Below are 17250 nucleotides of genomic sequence, written 5' to 3'. Positions count from 1 at the left end.
TATGGCCCATACGCAGGTGGTTTGTTGAACTCTGATCTATAGATTTTACCAGAATTTCTGAGAGATCTGTGACTTAACATTGACAACTACTGTCCTAGAACATGATTCCCTTCCACTTCTGTGGGTAGAAAGACCAAGGACACAGCCATCAACCATGTCCCAGGGTCCCAGAAGTCTAGGGGACGGCCATCTGCCTGGCTTCTCCCTCCCCCCATCCCTGACCCAGAGCACAGAAGCCAGCAGGATCTGCTCCTCTTCCTCTGTCCCCCAGTGAGTGTCCTCCACTATAGGGGTGGAGCAAGCAGGACATTGTAAAGGGAATTTGTACTGAGAAGCACCAGATGAAGTTTAAGAGACGCTCATTACTGTGAAAGGTAGCTCTCGTCTTTGTCTTCTCAATTCTCCACTCCACTCCCTCCCATACATCCCTCCACACCCAACCCACTACACCCCATGAGAGTATCTTTGATTACAAGTTACAGAAACCCAAATCAAACCCTGTGGGGAAAAAATAAACTCTTTCATTCCTGTATCTGAGAAGCTGAAGGGCAGTGCAGCTTCGGGCATGTTGGATTCAAGTGCTCAGGAATCTCTCCCTCTCACTCAAACCTGAGCTCTGCTTTCTTCTCTGTTGCCTTTGTTCTTTGACAGACTCTCTCCAAGTGGTGGAAAAGTTGGCTTGCATGGTCATTACTGCTCATCATCACAGAAGGGGAGGCACTTACATCAAGTTCTAAAAAAAATAATCTGCTTGGGCTGTGATACTGGACAAAACCCCTGTGTCCAGGGGCATGGGGTACTCCTATTGGCTAGCCTAGGTCATATGCTCTCCAGAAGAGTGGGTTCCAGAATCACAAGGAGCTTTGAAGGTGCTGAGTGTGAGTGTGTGTGTGTGTGTGTGTGTATGTGTGTGTGGTGGTGGTGGTAGTGAAATGGCAAACTCTAAAAGGAAGGGATGGTGGCCACTTAAAAGGGTACCTTCTACCCACAGGCACTTCAGACACAACAGCCAACGGTCATTCCCTCGGCCCCCAAACAAAACCCAAAAAGCTCTCTCTGCAACTCAGCAGAAGCTCAGTGCAGATTGCTCATCAATTCCAGTATCAGAACATCTGCATTGCAAAACCAAGAAGGTGCAGTTCCGGTTTGGTACATCGAGATTTTCAAGCCTTGGCAATTCCTCCACGCGGGCAACAGAAGACGCTCTCCAGCTTTGTGAAAATCCCTCTCCCTTCCCTCCCCAAGTAGAATGAAAGTTCACCACTGCAGCCATGCACCTGCCGTGCTGAACAGAACAGATGTACTCCTGAAAATCTAGGAACAAACAGAATCACTATTTTACCCTATACATTTAAAGCTGAAGGTGAACTCCAGGGAATCAACTAACGGGAAGTTCTTGGGCAGTGACCAGAGAGTGACTGTTGGGTTTCATATAGGCAAAAATAAGATAATCTTACCCCTAGGGAGAAAAATCCAAACTCACTGAGAGTAAAAGAATGAGAGTTGACATAATAGCTAATCTTTATTATTTGCTAAGTGCCAAAGCACTTTTTATAGATTATCTCATGTAATTCTCACAACAGCTCTATGTGTTTAATTATTATCTCCATAAGAGGCTAAATAATTTGCCAAAGATTACATATGCAGCCCGCAGTGGCAGAGTGAGGATTCATGCCTGGGCAGTTTAACTTCAAAGCCATTCTGATGGAGCATCAATTCATTCATTCTACAGTCATGTGGAGTGCCTACTACATGTTGGGAACTATTCAAGGTGCTGAGATATATAGCTGTAAACAATGTAGATACAAATACAGATATATGTCCTCATGAAACTTACATTCTTGTGGGGGAGAAAGATAGGAAACTGGAGCAATGGATAAAACATAAACTAGGTTAGATAGTGATCAGTGTAAGGGAAAAAACTATGGCATGGAGGAAAGAGAAGTGGGGGGGGAGGGGTGGATTCTGAATAGTCAAGTCTCACTAAGAAGGTGACACTGAATAAAGATCTGAGGAAGTGAGGGAGTGAACCATGCAGATTATCTGGAGGAAGAGCATGATAGGTAGAGGAAACAGCAAAGACAAAGGCCCTGAGGAAGGAGCAACGGCAGCATGCTCTACCAATAGCAAGAAGTCCACTGTGACGTGAGCACTGTGACCAAGGAACAGAACAGGAGGGGATGAGATCAGAGGTACCAGATCTTCTAGGGTCTTGCAAGTGGCTGTTAGTGTTTCGTCTTTTACTCTGGTGCAATGCAGCCACTTGGGTTAGAGCAGAGGAGGGACGTGAAAGGACTTAGTTTAAACAGGATCTCTCTCACTGCTCTGTCAGAAATAGCCTATTGGGGAGCAAGGAGGCCAAGAGGGAGGCTGCAGCAGTAAGCTGGGTAGAAATGGAGGTGGCCTGGACTAGTGTGCAGTGGAGATGCGGCAAGTGCTTCCACTCTGGGTTTACTGTGAAATCAGAGTCAGAGGGTTAGCTGACAGGTGAGATGTGGGGTGTGTGAAAAAGAGCAGTCAAAGATGGCTCTAAGGCTGTTGGCTGGCCTGAGCAACTGAAGACTGGAATTGACATTTTCAGAGATGGGGAACGGTGCAGGAGGGATAGCTTTGTTTTTATTTTATTTTTAAGGGTGGGGGGTAAGGGTTATCCAGGCCCCATTTTGGGACCTATTAAATGGGAGATACCGATTAGACATCCAAAGGGTAATGCCGGGTGGCAGGTCTGGGGTTCAGGAGGGCAGTCCATCAGCTCTACAAACTACACTCTACCCCCTGAGAGTAAGTGAAGACACCTGCATGCAATTTTGGGAAACTGATGGCTGTATCAGAAATACTAGAACAGTATTAAGGAAAGTCAAATTGAAAAATGCACCCACATCCTGCCACCCTAAAAACAGCTGCTTTTATTTCTTCACGTTCTGTTTTTGCCCACCTGTACATACTTTTATAATGTCAAAATCATAGCATGGATACAATTTCATATTGTACTTTTTTTCACTTAACATGATCTCATAAATATTTTCCTAAGTGGCTCCCATATGTGCTTCCTGAGGCCAATAAAATGCCGGGCATTGCTGAGACCTTTCAGAAACAAAAGTTAAAAATCCTACTTTGGTACAAAGCTTGGTGCCCCTACAGCTGGCATTGTGTTTACTGCAATCTTTGTGGACGGTGACTCTCTGTGGATGTGACTTTGAGCCGGGCCCTGAGTGAGGAGAGTCTGCCATGCACCCAGTCTGGGGAGGGGCATTCCAGGAAGTGGGGAGGGTGTGTGCAAAGGTCCTTAGGAGGCAACAGGAAAGCACGTTAAGAAGTGCTGCTGGCAGATCCATTTCAACTGACAATTAAATAGAAATTATTTTATCTTTGTAAAATTTTAAAAATATCTTTAAACTACAGAAAAGTGAGTACACCCTTCCTCTGGGATGCTCTACCAAGGAAGGAGAGGTCAAATGGAATCATTTAGAGCATAATGAACCCTAGTAGATGTAGTGGCTCCTAAAGGTTCTGGGCCTCAGACTAGACACAAACTCCACATGGAATCTTATTTTTTCATTCATATCAGTCCCTCACCCAGAACCAGAGTCCAGTCCCTTAATTTTATAGAAAAGGTCTAGGGTCCAAGGACGATAAGCGACTTGTGCAAAATTATTCATCTCCATTATAGAGGGTTTTAACTAGGATTCAATTAGCTCTGCCCTCCAGATCAGACTCTAAGAAACAAAACATGATTCAGTGCACGCGACTCCATCGTCGACAAAATCCTTTGTTAGCTGGGAAATGCAACCCCCCCCCTTCCTCTCCAGCTAATCTGCCTATCATTTGCATAATTATTTACTCAAAAGCAGGAAAATTATTGAGAAAAACCGTTTGTCCAGGACTCCCGGCCTGAAGGTAGGAGCTGGTTTATGCTTCCTCGAAGAGCCAGCAGGGGGGTGCACCAGGCAAGGTTTGTGAGCCGCGCCTTCCCCTACGCCCCCTCCCCTTTCCTCGCCCAACTTCCCTATAGCCAACGCTTCAACTAAAAGTGGCCATTGACCTTTCAAGCTTTTGAATAGTGATGCAATAGAATAGTATTTCAAAGAAAAATGGTTATCGAAATTTTGGATCCGGTTTTCCCATGAGTGTTAATGGTTCTTAAAAAGTAGGTCACATTTAAAGTAGGTCACATTTCGGGGGCGGACGTGCAGAGAAGGAGATGAGTTTCAACTGAGGCCAGGTGGCCTTCAACCAGGTGGGAGGAGGTGAGGGTCCCTGGGCAGGGAAGAAGAGCCGGGATCTTTCCGCATTCCCGGGCCCCGGGTGCAAGCTCTGCGGGAAATCGCAGAGTCGAGCGCTCTCGGCCTGCGGACACCGAGGCGGGCCGGCCAGGACCACCAGGGCGCGCGGGTCTGGGCGCCCCCTCCGCGATCGGCGCAGGTGAGCCGGAGAGCCGCCAGGTGGCCGGAAGGAGACAGTGGAGCGGCGAGGAGGAGGAAGGGACGGAGGAGCTGGGCTGGGCCGGTGCGGGAGACAGCGAGCAAGACCGCCACGGGGAGGAGACAGAGCGGCCGGGCGCCGCTCTCCGCCCGCTGGCAGCCTTCTAGGACCGGACCCGAGAGGACCGCCATCAGCCCGCTCCCTCCGGGTCTCGGGCGTGGGCGCGGGAGTGCTGAAGAGGGAGCTCTCCCACTCCATTAATGTGTCTTAGAGCGGGAGGGGCCGTTTCCGAGGACCTCTAGTCTCTCCAGCCACCCCCACCCCCAAAATGTGCGGCCTGGAAAGTCGCCTGGAGAAGGCGCAGAGGGGATGGAAAAGACAACCAGCCGCGGCGGGCCGAGGGGCGAGAACGTCTGCTAACCGCTCGACTCCGGCGCACAGCTTGCATGGGTTGGGCGCAAGCTCCAGCCGCCGAAACCGGGACGGTGATGGCCTGGTGCTTCTCCTGCGCGTCTCCGAGAACTCCGGGGCGTGGGGTCAGAGGAGGGCGGATTCCCAGGCATCCACCCCGCCCTGGCCGGCACCCGAACGCTCTGAGCCCGTCTCCCCTGAAGCCTGCGCATTAGCACCGGAGTCTCTTTAAAGCAGTAGCGGGGGCCGCGGTCACGTGAGGTGGATTCCTGGAAAGTTCCTGGAAAGCGGCCTCCGCAGCCGCGGGGCGGGGCGCGCGGGGAGCGCGGACTAGGGAGAGAGGCGGGGAGCGAGGGAGGCGCGTAGGTCTGGGAAGTCGCGCGCACACAGCGCTCCGGGGACAGACATTTAACTCTTGTCTAGTCTCGCCGCCGCCGCGGCTCGCGGGCCTTGGGCTTCCCTTGAAGCATGAGCCTTCTCGCCCGCCGCCACTGGCACTGCGCGGGCCGCGGACAGTGCGCGCCGGGGTCCCGGGCGCACAGCCTCAGGATCCCCGTCGCCTACAGCTGGGGCGCCGGAGGAGCTCGGGCAGGGGCCCGCGGCAGGTATCGGGCCGGGGAGCCCAAAGGCTCCGCCCCTAGGAGGGCTGGGGAGGGCACTGGGGCGCGGCCGAGAGCGCGGGGCAGCCTTGGCTTCCGCAGTTTGGAGCCTCTGGGCTAGAGAGCCCGAGCTGCGGCTCTGCCCCGAGGCTGGGAGCTACTGCCTGCTTTCTCCGGTTCTTTCCCGGCGTCTGGAAGTCTCTAGAGTTTTTGTTTTTGTTTTTCCTCCCCTAAACTGCCATCCAGATTAATAATCCTCCTAATAAGCTGATCTCCCGCTCCTCCCCACCCGCCTGCCTCCCGCCCTCTTTCCTCCCTCCCTCTCTCCTTCTCATCTCCTTGGTTGCAGCCGGAGGGAGCCCAGCAGCTGCCCCGGGTCGGGGGTGTCTGAGCCCGGAGGGGGTGTTAGAGCCCGGCGAATCGAGGCGATGGTCCCCGGGGTTCACGTTTGCCCTCTGTGCAGAGAACTCCGGCCGCCCCCGCCGCTAAGCCCAGGGCTCGTCACATCCCCAGGCATCTCGTTCCCAAATTAAAAGTCAACAGGGGAAACTCGGGCAGACACCCCTCCTCCCGGGCCCCTCCCGGCTCCCCCGCCCCATGCCTGCTGGGGAGGCTGCCTGGTGCGGAGGCGGCAGCGGCGGCCGAGGCCGAGGTAAGGGCTCAGCGTTGGTTGTCTAGCACGTCCCGCAGCGCTCTCTGCCGCCTGCTCGGCCCCCTGCTCGGGTCAGGGCTCGGAGCCCCCGCGCGGGCTGCGCGCTCGGGCAGATTCCTCGACAGCGCTCGCGGCGGCAACAGCAGCCTCAGCCGCCCGGCCTCGGGAGCGGCCGCCACGGCGCCCCCAACCCCTGCCCCAAGCGAGCTCCGGGAAGCGGGGGGAGGGGAGCGAGGCAACCTCTCCTGCAGGGCTGCGGCAGCTCCCGCACCTCCGCGTCCCGGGCTGCCGGCTCTGCCCGGGAAGCCCCGCGGCGCTGTAGGGTCGGGAACTAGGTTTGTGCGGGTTGCTTCCTCCTGGGGCTCCCCGGGCTGTGCGGAGTGTGAGATAGGAATGCCAAGTGGGGACCTCTCCCGTTCTTTCCTTTTTACATTTTTTTTCTTGTCCTTGACTGAGGCCTGTTTACCACCGTACCCGCAGGTGACTCTTTGCTCTTCTCATCTCCTAGTCTGCGATTTCAGCCAGCAGCCCTGGGCGGGAAAGAAGCCGGTTCGCCACCCTCATCCTGTCCCCCGCCCCAACTCTTGCGTCTTGGATCCCTGCTCTCTCTTTATCCTTCTTTCTCTAGAACGGGCCAGGGCAGTAACTGGATGCTCGGGGTTAAATGGGGCAGGAGCGCAGACGCGGAGGATTCCCGGGATTTTCCACGTCTCTGTCCCTCCACCCACGCCCCGGCCGCAGGGGTCCAGTTCCGACTGACCCAACCCTCCACTTTCTCTTTGCAGGCAAACTGTGCGTGACCGCGCCTGCGGGGGATTTTGCCATCCGTGCACCGGGACCCGGGGAGGAAGAACCAGCGGCTCCCCATTACCTCCCTCTCCATTTCCATTTCGCGGACCCCTCAGGGACTCGTTTTGGGGTTCCCACTGACTTCTAAGAAGGACGCGTGCCCCTCTCTGACCCCAGCTCGGGCGGCCACCTGTCTTTGCCGCGGTGACCCTTCTCCCATGACCCTGCGGTGCCTCGAGCCCTCCGGGAATGGCGCGGAAGGGACGCAGAGCCATTGGGGGACCTCGGGGTCGGCGGAGGAGCCGTCCCCGGAGGCGGCGCGTCTGGCGAAGGCCCTGCGGGAACTTAGTGACACAGGTAGGGAGCGGACCGGCCGCAATGCGTGCGAGAAGGGGGCGCCTCCCCAAAGACAAGGATGCGGTTGTGCTAGCGAGGCTGGGAAGCAATCGCTACCGTCCGCGCCCCAGCTCAGGGAACCGCGGGGAGAATGCCCCTACGGACTTGGATCCTTGGAATGCGAAAGAAAAGTGGTTCTCGAGGGACTCAGAGGCCTAGGGGAGGTTAGAGCGCTAGAAGGACTCTGGAAATAGACTCTTAGGGCGCTGGAATTTTTGCTATTTTCCGCGGCCGTTTGGGGGTCGGCACTCGGGCTCGGACCTTAGCCGGAGAAAGTGCCCGGCGTCTTTCCTGTCCGCGGGGTGAGAGGGCGGCGAGTGGGCGCTGCGCTGCCCGCAGCTTCAGCTGCATCTGGCTCCCGGGCCGGGCAGCCGCTGCAGCCTGGAATCTTGGCGGCCAAGTTCGGGGACCGACAGATTGCCGCTCAGGACTGCCGCAAAGCCGGGAGAAGGGCGGGCTGCGAAGCCCCAGCCGAGCTTGGCCTCGCTTGTTTCGAGCGCAGTCTTGCGCTTTGCGCGGCTCGCTGTTGTCTCTCGGCATCTGAAAGAAGAAAAGATGGAAAAAAAGATTCTGGCAAACCTGCAGGCTTTCAAAATCAGGATCCTCAAAGCTTACGTGTGGGGCAAAGTTGAAGTTTTGGTAGCAGTAGGGAGAAGGAAAAGTTCCTTCACTTGCGGTTCCGGTCTTTCCGTGCAGGCCACGGGCTTTCCCTCAGCGGGAGGAACCGGCAGATCGCAGGTACCCGAGCAAGTTTTTTTTTGGAGGGGGGGAGCATTGTTCAAACTTTTAAACTGTAAGATGTCGCTAAGTCACTTTTGAAAACGGGATGGGAGATGGAACTGGCAGGTAGACTCGAGAATGCTGGGGAGACCGACGGTTGTGATTGGATTTGAATTAGGGCAAAGTCCAAAAGAGTTTATGGAAGACTGTAAACTGGAAGTACTAATTATCAATTGGGCTTTCTCTCATTTCTCAGTGGCTGATAAGGTAGTTGTAATCAAAGCAGCGAACAGAAGCTATTGTATCATACTAGAACTGCACTCTTAAAACAAGTAAATAGCGGTGCTTTCCCGGACTTTGAAAAGAGACATATGGATGCAGCCGCTAACAGATTTGGGGAGGGTGGGAGTGGACACCAGCCATCCAAAAAGTTGCTTCTTTTTATCTTGTTGGAATTAACTGGAGTTGGGTTTTCCACTTTTTTAAGGGCATGGCTTTTATTTCTAACTTCTGACTTAATTTACATTAAATCTTTGATTTCACTTGACTAGTGGAGAAGCATCATGCCTGGTCAGCCAGTGTGTCATATTGCAAACATTCTTTTGTTTTTTTAGGAGAAAGTCTTAAGAGAGTTTAAAGAACAGCTACAGAAAGTTACTTTTTAAAAAAGAAAACTGGCTTGCAGTTTGTTCAGAAAATAAAATGGACCTATGTTTTCATCAAATTTCTATAGAAAGTATTTATGGTAGCCTCTGGTAAACTTTCACACACTTCTTTTTAGAGCTAGAAAAATTGTTGCCAAGTATTTACCCTATTTAAAAAATTCTCTATAATAACTATTTTACTCTCTTTTCTTTTTCTTTTGAACAAAAACCCCAGGTTGGTACTGGGGAAGTATGACTGTTAATGAAGCCAAAGAGAAATTAAAAGAGGCACCAGAAGGAACTTTCTTGATTAGAGATAGTTCGCATTCAGACTACCTACTAACAATATCTGTTAAAACATCAGCTGGACCAACTAATCTTCGCATCGAATACCAAGATGGGAAATTTAGATTGGACTCTATCATATGTGTCAAGTCCAAGCTTAAACAATTTGACAGTGTGGTTCATCTGATCGACTACTATGTTCAGATGTGCAAGGATAAGCGGACGGGCCCAGAAGCCCCCCGGAACGGCACTGTTCACCTTTATCTGACCAAACCGCTCTACACATCAGCACCACCTCTGCAGCATCTCTGTAGACTCACCATTAACAAATGTACCGGTACCATCTGGGGACTGCCTTTACCAACAAGACTAAAAGATTACTTGGAAGAATATAAATTCCAGGTATAAGTGTTTCTCTTTTTCTAAACATGCCTCCTATAGAGTATCTCCGAATGCAGCTATGTAAAAGAGAACCAAAACTTGAGTGACGGCTCTGGATAACTACGCGGAATTCTAAGAACAGCTGAAGTCAATCTAATTTAAACGTGTGGAGGGGTAGCTAGGTATTTAAAGTTCCCCCAAATATTTTCACCTGAGTGATGCTTCCCTTCCTAAGGCTGACCAAGACCAGTTTATCCTTTTAAGTTAAAAATAAAACGTCCCAAGTAAAGGCTGAAGGAACACTTTATCAGAACTCTTTGCCTTTCTGAGGTTCGTGTTAGGTGGAAGGTGCCAGCACCGGCAGTAGAGAAAGAGCTCCACTTAGGAGTGCTGAAGAAGTGGAAGGAACCAAACTGACACAGGCTTAACTTCAATTTTGTATGCCTGGTGATCAGAGTCTATTTTAGGACATTTGATATTTTGCATTCTGATGTACTTAGGAGATTTGTTAAACAGATATGCTTGTGAGTATTTATCCTTCATTTTATGCAATTAACCAAATCAACCAAAAAAAGTGACCATGAAATCCTGTATTTGTCTTTTTACTACATGTATGAACTCTCTCATGTGAATGAGTACTGTAGTAATCCATTTCAAGGGAGCCTTATTTCAGAAATATTTCAAACTGGTGCAAATGGAAAAGACTTCTTCTTTTCCTTTAAGGCTAAAGACAAGAATGTCATGCTATACAGGTGCAACTCAATCCCTGTTAATAAAACCATGTAGATAGAGACATTTTACCCTTTGAAGTAGCTGTGTCCCACAACCTGTTGCCATTGATTTTTCAGAAATGGCTTTAGAAATTTCCAAGTGGTCTAACCATGGACATTAGCAATTGTCTCCCTTCTACCATGTAGAATACTCTGACTTAATTTTCTTCCAGATATAGGGGGATACCTGCCTGTTTTTCAAAGTGTTTATTTACTGCTGTTACTATTTGATTAGAATGTATTAAATAAAAAACCCTGACTTTCACAAGTTGCTCTTAATTACTTTGAATCGTAGAGGACATACACTTTCATGGTAATAGAGGGTTGCCATAAAAACTTACGTCAAGTGAAATAACTAAATATTCAGCCAGAGGTAGAACATTGCTTGCCCTTCTCTAAAGTTACAGGTCACACTTGCCCTTTGCATTTTGGAAAGCATGGTTTAGAAACTACAAGAATTGCCAAGTGGCCTGGTCTTTTACAACTTGAAAAGGCATAATACTAACGCCCGTTGTGTTTCCGAAAAACCTGGTTTAGAAACTACAAAAATTTTTACAGGTTGAATAGGCACAGTACAAAATACAAAGTAAGAGTTTTATGGCCATTTTTTTTTTTTTTGCCACACGGTCTCACCACTGTTGCAAATGCACCATCTTTTCTGGAGTTCAGATATTATTCATTTTTCTGCCTTTAAAACAAAATGTCCTGCATAGCTGCATACTATGGTGTGTCACTGGGAAGGTGAGCCTAGTATATCATGTGTGTGCCCCAAGTGAACAAGAAAATTCAGTTATAAATTATAGTAAAACCTGCTAATCGCATATCATGAAAATATGAATATTTTCATGAAGCTCTTAAAAACCGGTTTTGTGCCTGGAAGGAAAACATAACTGTGCGTGTCCAGACAGCAGAGCCAAACACAAAATATTGCTAGGTGTGCCTTAGGAAGAATTTATTTGTAACCTAAAATTTACAGAAGAGCTAGACTTTTAAGGTCTGGTCTCTGATGGGGAGGTAGCCTTCTCATAAGGATGCTCAGAATCTGTGCTTTATTTACCCTCTTTTTCCACCAAGAACCATTGTGTGGTGTGGGACGTTTGGCTTTTCTGGCAAAACTTCCACATGATTGGTGCCAAGGGGCTCTGTGGAATTTCTTTAAGGTCTTTTGCATTTCTGTCCTCATTATTTCAAACACTCTGCTACCTCTCAGTTATTGAGAGTTGGATGTATAGTGGGGTGTGAGTACCCGTGGCATTGTGGAAAGTTCTTCTTAATGGCTATCAAGTGACTGATTACAAGAAAACCAGAGGACAGCAAAAACATCTCTGGATTGTGCTGTGGAACTATTATTGTCTTATGTTTCGATCTTCCCTATTCCAAGTAAGTCGATAAGCATCAGGAAACAGTCCCCCCCCCCGTTTTTTTGGTTTTGTTTTGTTGTTTGTGTGTTGTTGTTTTTACAATTAGTAACATCATTGATTTATTGAGTTTATTGTGTGCCAGATGCTCGCTCAGCACATTCCATGCATTATCTCATGTAATCTTCACACTGAGCACAGTACAGTGATTACAAGAGGTATACCTTCTAATTTGTGAGTGAGGAGGCATTCCAGGAATATCCTAGTCCTTTTTATTCCTGGAGAGGAATTACGAAGAGCAATTTGCTGCAATTTCTACATTGATCCAGACGAACAAGTTAGAGCAAGTTGTAAGAGGAACCCTCAGCCTTTTTACTGGTGCCTCAACGGGAAAAGTAAAGGTATCTTAATTAGCGTTGTGCTCTGTGGGATTGGAGCCAGCTTGGCCTAGTGGTTTTTTCCTAGTGTCGGGGTGGGTCAGGAGGGGGTTAACTGTTTTACCCGGTGGCTGGTAAGTGATGCCAGTTACCAATTATCGGTCACCCCATTTTACAGATTGGCCAACAGAAGAGTTAAGATTGTACACTTGTCTAAATTATTCTCAACAGAATCAGAAAAAATATCAGTGTTCTCCTTCTATGAAGGGCAGTTTGGGGCATCAGTAAGGGTTTGTTATTGTCGTTATTGTTGAGGAATATAGTATACAGGACTTACATCCCCACAGATTTAAAATATTTTGATCTGAGTTTCCATTCTGAGCAGAGTTGAGGCGGTGGAGTTTTTCATTCTATCTCAGTGGGCACTGGGGACTGCTTTTTAGGGACTTGGAGGTTTTTTAGGCCTTTGGACAGTGGAGAAAAGGCGGTTCAGCTTATGAGCTGAGAGGTCTTTTCTGGCGTGTCAATAAGAAAGTCTTGACTTCATAGCAATTATGTAATCCAAATAGGTAACAGAATGGGACAGTTGTTTGGGAGTGTTTATTTTCTTGGGAAGGATTTTTCTCTGCTTTTAGAAAATTGTACTCTGGGAGGAGGGTAGGAGAGAGACACGTCATCAAATAATCCATGGGATGGAATGTCCCAGGACCAGGCCGTGCCCTTCTCGGCTGAGGGTTTAGGCACAAGGAGTGGGGGTGGAGTGGCAGTGGTGACATCTAACAGCTAGGCAGAGGCCCTCCTGTGTCCGAGGTTTCTAGCCTTTGGAGCAAAAAAGTGTTGTCATTCATTCTAGGCCTTTTGTTTACTAAGTGGCCTGCATTCTCCTCTCCCAATTTTTTCACTTCCTAGAATAAAGCTTGAAACCACTTCTCAGATGACATAATTTATTTCCGTCCTTTTACTGAGGAAGACACCCAGCCCCGGGGAGATCAGGAGAATCGCGTGCACATGTGCACAGAGACACACACACCATCAACCCAGCAAGTCAAGGGCGGAGTCCATATTGGAACACAGATATTTTAAACTCAGGTTTAGTATTTGTAAAAGCTGCACCCTCCTACCCTTTGTTTCAGTCATCAGTACTTTTCTTTGGCGACCCTGTACGCCCTACAGTTCTTTGAACATTGGGTTTTCCTTCCTTTGGAATTTAGACAGCGGGCCTTGGGAATACTCTGCGGGCTAATTCCCGGTTCTTGGCTCCTTCCACCAAACTCCGGAAGAATCAGCTTCTGCTGGTTTTCATGATGTTTTGATTCACATCAGAGTTTTGCATTAATTTTTAACTCCTCAACGTTTCTAATCTACTTGCTGCTTTAAAATCGAAACCCTGCCATCCATGCTGTTTTGTGATCTCATTTTTGCCTCTGCCAGATGTGACTCACGCCCAGCTGGTGATGCCTGTTGGCCCAGTGACTGCCTACCCTCCTGTCCTCACCAGGGGAGCCATTCTTTCTTTCACCCGCTCTTGGTCCTAATGGCTCAGTTCATTCCTCCCTTACTTTCCCCCTTTTGGAGCATGAGGTTGCTCTGTTTGCTCATCTGACCCAGCCCTGCTGACCAGATTATACTCCAGTGAAATGGGGTAGTTAAATACCTTCTCCCTGAGTTGGGTAACTGAGTGATTTAGGATCCCTAAGATTAAATCTGTCTCTTTGTCTCATTCTTTGATTCCTTTCAGGTTTTGAAACAAGTAGCCAGCCCCAAATGCCACACTTTTGTCATGTGCATTTTTTAACTCTTTTTATGTAAAGTATCAGAAGCTGCTTCTTCACTAAGTTGCCCTTCATTTGAATGGAATGGAAATACCCTCTGTTCCTTCCCTTCTGGATATCTATCTGTAAAAATGAATCTGTGATAGTTTCGTTTCACTCTCCTATGTAGGCATGGTTTTCTTGTATTCTCATCTTCACATATTTTTGATGTTTCTAATTTTTTCCTCTATGTGGCTTGAGTTCAGGTTACTTTAACTTTATTACTAAAGTAAAGTAACAGCTGTTGCCACAGAAGCTTCTTAAAAGCCCCAGAGTACCAAATGCCTAGATAGTAAGTCAGCTGAAATCATGGAGCAAAACCTGGATATTCCTTCGGGAGCTTTGTCAACGAGAGAGGCTGGATCACACGAGTGTTGTCACAGAGAATGGGGTAGCATCAATAAACATCTACTGAGCCATAAAACTGCTTTCATAGACAATTCTCACTCTGAACTGCATCCTTAACTTATAGGAACTCTGACTTGCCCTAGAGATCAGGAGCATATTTCGTGAAGTATTATTACTCAGGTAGTGCTGCCTCTGTTAGAAACAGAGGGAAGGGGAAGGCAAGCCAGAGTCCTAGTGAGAGGGCAGGAAATATTGCCAGCTGCCTTCCTCTTCTGTCTAAGCATAAATACCACCCAAGGAGCCCCTTTCCTATGGCAGAGAGAGTGAGGCTTCATCACAGAACTTCATAAAATTTATATCTCTCCAGCTTCCAACCATGTTAAGATAAAAACTTACATTTTGCTAAACGGTTTTTCCTTCTGTTAGTTTGGTGTGCTTTTTCCTGTTTAGATTTTGGTCCAGAGAGCTGCTGTGATCTTTAACATTCAGAAAAATATTTTCTCTGTTTATTTCTATCCAGAGGAGTTGTCTGATTTCCTATTTTAACATGCCCTCTGCCACCTTTTTAAAAGTTGAACTATAGTTGATGTACAATATTATGTTAGTTTCATGTGTACGATATAGTGATTTGGCAGTTAAATACGTTTTGAAATGATCACCACAAGTCTAGTAACCATTTGTCCCCATACGAAGTCATTACAGTATTATTGACCATGTTCCTTATGCCGCATTTTACATCCCCTTGACTTATTTTATAACTTGAAGTTTGTACCTCTTAATTCCCTTCACCTGTCCTGCCCATCCCCCTCCACCTGTTTGTTCTATCTATGGGTCTGTTTTCATTTTGTTTTGTTTGTTTTGTTTTTAGATTCCACATATAAGTGAGATCATATGGTATTTTTCTCTGACTTATTTCACTCAGCATAATACCCCCAAGGTCCATCCATGTTGTCACAAAAGGCAAGATTTCATTCTTTTTTTTTTTTAAAGGCTGAGTAGTATTGCATTGTATATATATATATCACATCTTTATCCATTCGTCTATGGCTGCATACTTAGGTTCTTTCCATATGTTTGCTATTGTAAATATACTGCAATGAATATGGGGATGCACGTATCTTTTCAGTTTAGTGTTTTTGTTTTCTTCGGGTAAATACCCAGGAGTGGAATTGCTGAATCGTATGGTAGTTCTAGTTTTAATTTTTTCAGGAAACTCCATACTGTTTTCCAAAGTGCCTGCACCAGTTTATATTCCCACCAGCAATGCATGATGGTTCTTTGCTCCACATCTTCGCTAACATTTGTTATTTGTTGTAATTTTTGATGATGGCCATTCTGACAGGTGTGAGGTGGTGTCTCATTGTGGTTTTGATTTGCATTTCCCTGATGATTAATGACATTGAGCATCTTCTCATGTGCCTGTTGGCCATCTGTATGTCTTCTTTGGAAAAGTGTCTATTGAGGTCCTCTGTCCATTTTCCCCTCTGCCATTTGATGAACTTGACCCTTAGGTTTCTAGCATAGCTTTTTTTGGCCTCATTTCTATTACCAGGTTGTGGCCATTAATTCTATATTTGATCAGAAAGTATGTTTATATTTTGCACATTTGATTAGGGCATCTGCTCAGTTATCTGCAGTAATAAGGGGCAGAGAGAATAGGGATAATTGAAACCCACAAACACATAGCAGTTTCAGCTTCCTCCCTCTTCAATCTCCTTTGCTAGAACCACTGACAGAAAAATCATCTGCTCTCTCTTTTATTTTCCTTGTCCATCAGGCAATAAGGATGTTAAAAAACAACAGAGTGACTAAAAAGATGGCAAAAATGAGAAAATTAAGAGGAATGGAGAATCAGTGGTGTGCTGAGGGCTCCTGAGAGCCAGTTGTTAAATGCTTAGGGATTTTGGGAACTAAATCATTGTAAGTGTGTCATTAGTAGATTGAAATCACCCATGGTGGGAGTATTTACACCACAGAAACTGGCAGGCACTACAAATTAAGGCTTCTTTTCCTCCCCCTCTGGTTTAATAACATACCACTGATCTATGTGTGTTAATTGAAACCTCACTAGAGTAAGATCAGTTTATTTGTATTCTCGTTTGTGTTAAGCCCAGCATTTAGAGTGGAATAGGAATGAACAATTTGGGGAATGAAAATTTTTTAAAGTATGTGTGCCAATCCTATATTGGACTACAATGGCTTCTCCTGGTAGATCTGCCAGTCTCTGGATTCAGGGTCTTTTCTTCGTGACAGTAGTATCTGCAGATATCCTTTCAGAGTTTATTAGTAGAGAAGGCTATGACATTCTCACAGTCATATGACCAGTGTGTATAGTAACTTTGTTAGCTCTAACAGAACAGGGTCTCTTTTTGCTTCTAGCTTCATTCATTCATTCATTCATTTCATTATTTAATTTCCTTCTTCCTTTCCTCCCTTCCTGCCTCCTCTGCATTCCTCCCTCCCTCTTCTGTTTTTTTCCTGCCAACATTTATTAAGTGCCTACTGTATTATTCACCAGGAATACAAAAGAGTAAAAAGAAGGTTCTAGCATTAAGGGAGCTCTTATAGCCAATGGGAAGGGATGGAGAGGAGAGGAACTAACATTTATTAAACCATCGAATATGTTTTCTACCTCATACTGTCATTCCATTTAACCCTCCCAGCAAACTGTTAAGGTATGCATTTCCCCATTTACTGAAAATGAAACTGAGGCTTGGCTTCCCCAGTAAGTGGGGAAGTCATGGTTCAAACCCAGGTTTTTGTTGGGCTCTGAAGCCTGGTTCTGCCTCTCAGGATACCATGTTGTTTAGGCGCTTTAACTACATGAACAATTTATTGTGAAATGCCAAGATAAAGGCAGTAATAATTACCTGTGGACAAGGTACCATCAACCTGCTTTGAGAGGTTAGGGAAGACCTTGGAGGAAGGTGCCTTTTGTCTGAGTATTAAAGGGCGGAAAGGAGTCATTAGACCCCTCGGTGAGGAAGGTCTTTCTCCCACAAGGCTGAAGAGGAGGCAGAGGTAAGTCGGGGCAGATCTTATAGGCCTTGCTGAAGCACTTGAATTTTATCTGGAGGGCAGTGGATAAAAGCTTTTTAAATGGGGCAATAACTGAACTCGGTTTGTGTTTTATATGATCCCTCTGGAAGGGCCCTTTGGAAAACAGCTTGGAACAAAGCTAGAGTGGAGTTAAGGAGACAAGTTAGATGTGAGGGGATGGGAAGGAGGGGTTGGCTTGGGAGAAGATTAGGGGGAGGGTGCAGACATCGACTCCTTTTCCTTGTCTG

At 47.2% G+C, this 17250-nt stretch overlaps 1 protein-coding gene across 8 annotated transcripts; it reads left to right on the top strand.

Annotated features, from left to right (window-relative positions):
* Nucleotides 1–3929: 3929 nt before the first annotated feature.
* Nucleotides 3930–9888, top strand: SOCS2 (suppressor of cytokine signaling 2). Of its 8 annotated transcripts, none has more exons than XM_057556249.1 (3): nucleotides 3930–3952; nucleotides 6870–7230; nucleotides 8869–9888. In XM_057556249.1, exons 2-3 carry the CDS (start codon nucleotides 7092–7094, stop codon nucleotides 9324–9326), a joined length of 597 nt encoding a protein of 198 aa, XP_057412232.1. In that variant the 5' UTR covers nucleotides 3930–3952; nucleotides 6870–7091; the 3' UTR covers nucleotides 9327–9888. The 8 variants fall into 8 exon arrangements, with proteins under 8 accessions (XP_057412232.1, XP_057412229.1, XP_057412230.1 ...); XM_057556246.1 differs by lacking the exon at nucleotides 3930–3952 and adding an exon at nucleotides 4402–4422; XM_057556247.1 differs by lacking the exon at nucleotides 3930–3952 and adding an exon at nucleotides 4889–4907.
* The last annotated feature ends 7362 nt before the right edge of the window (nucleotides 9889–17250 follow it).

Source organism: Balaenoptera acutorostrata, chromosome 11, assembly GCF_949987535.1.
Source record: "Balaenoptera acutorostrata chromosome 11, mBalAcu1.1, whole genome shotgun sequence".
Classification (NCBI taxonomy): Eukaryota; Metazoa; Chordata; class Mammalia; order Artiodactyla; family Balaenopteridae; genus Balaenoptera; species Balaenoptera acutorostrata.
Note: the sequence above shows the minus strand (reverse complement) of the source record. Positions and strands in the feature narration are given on the sequence as shown.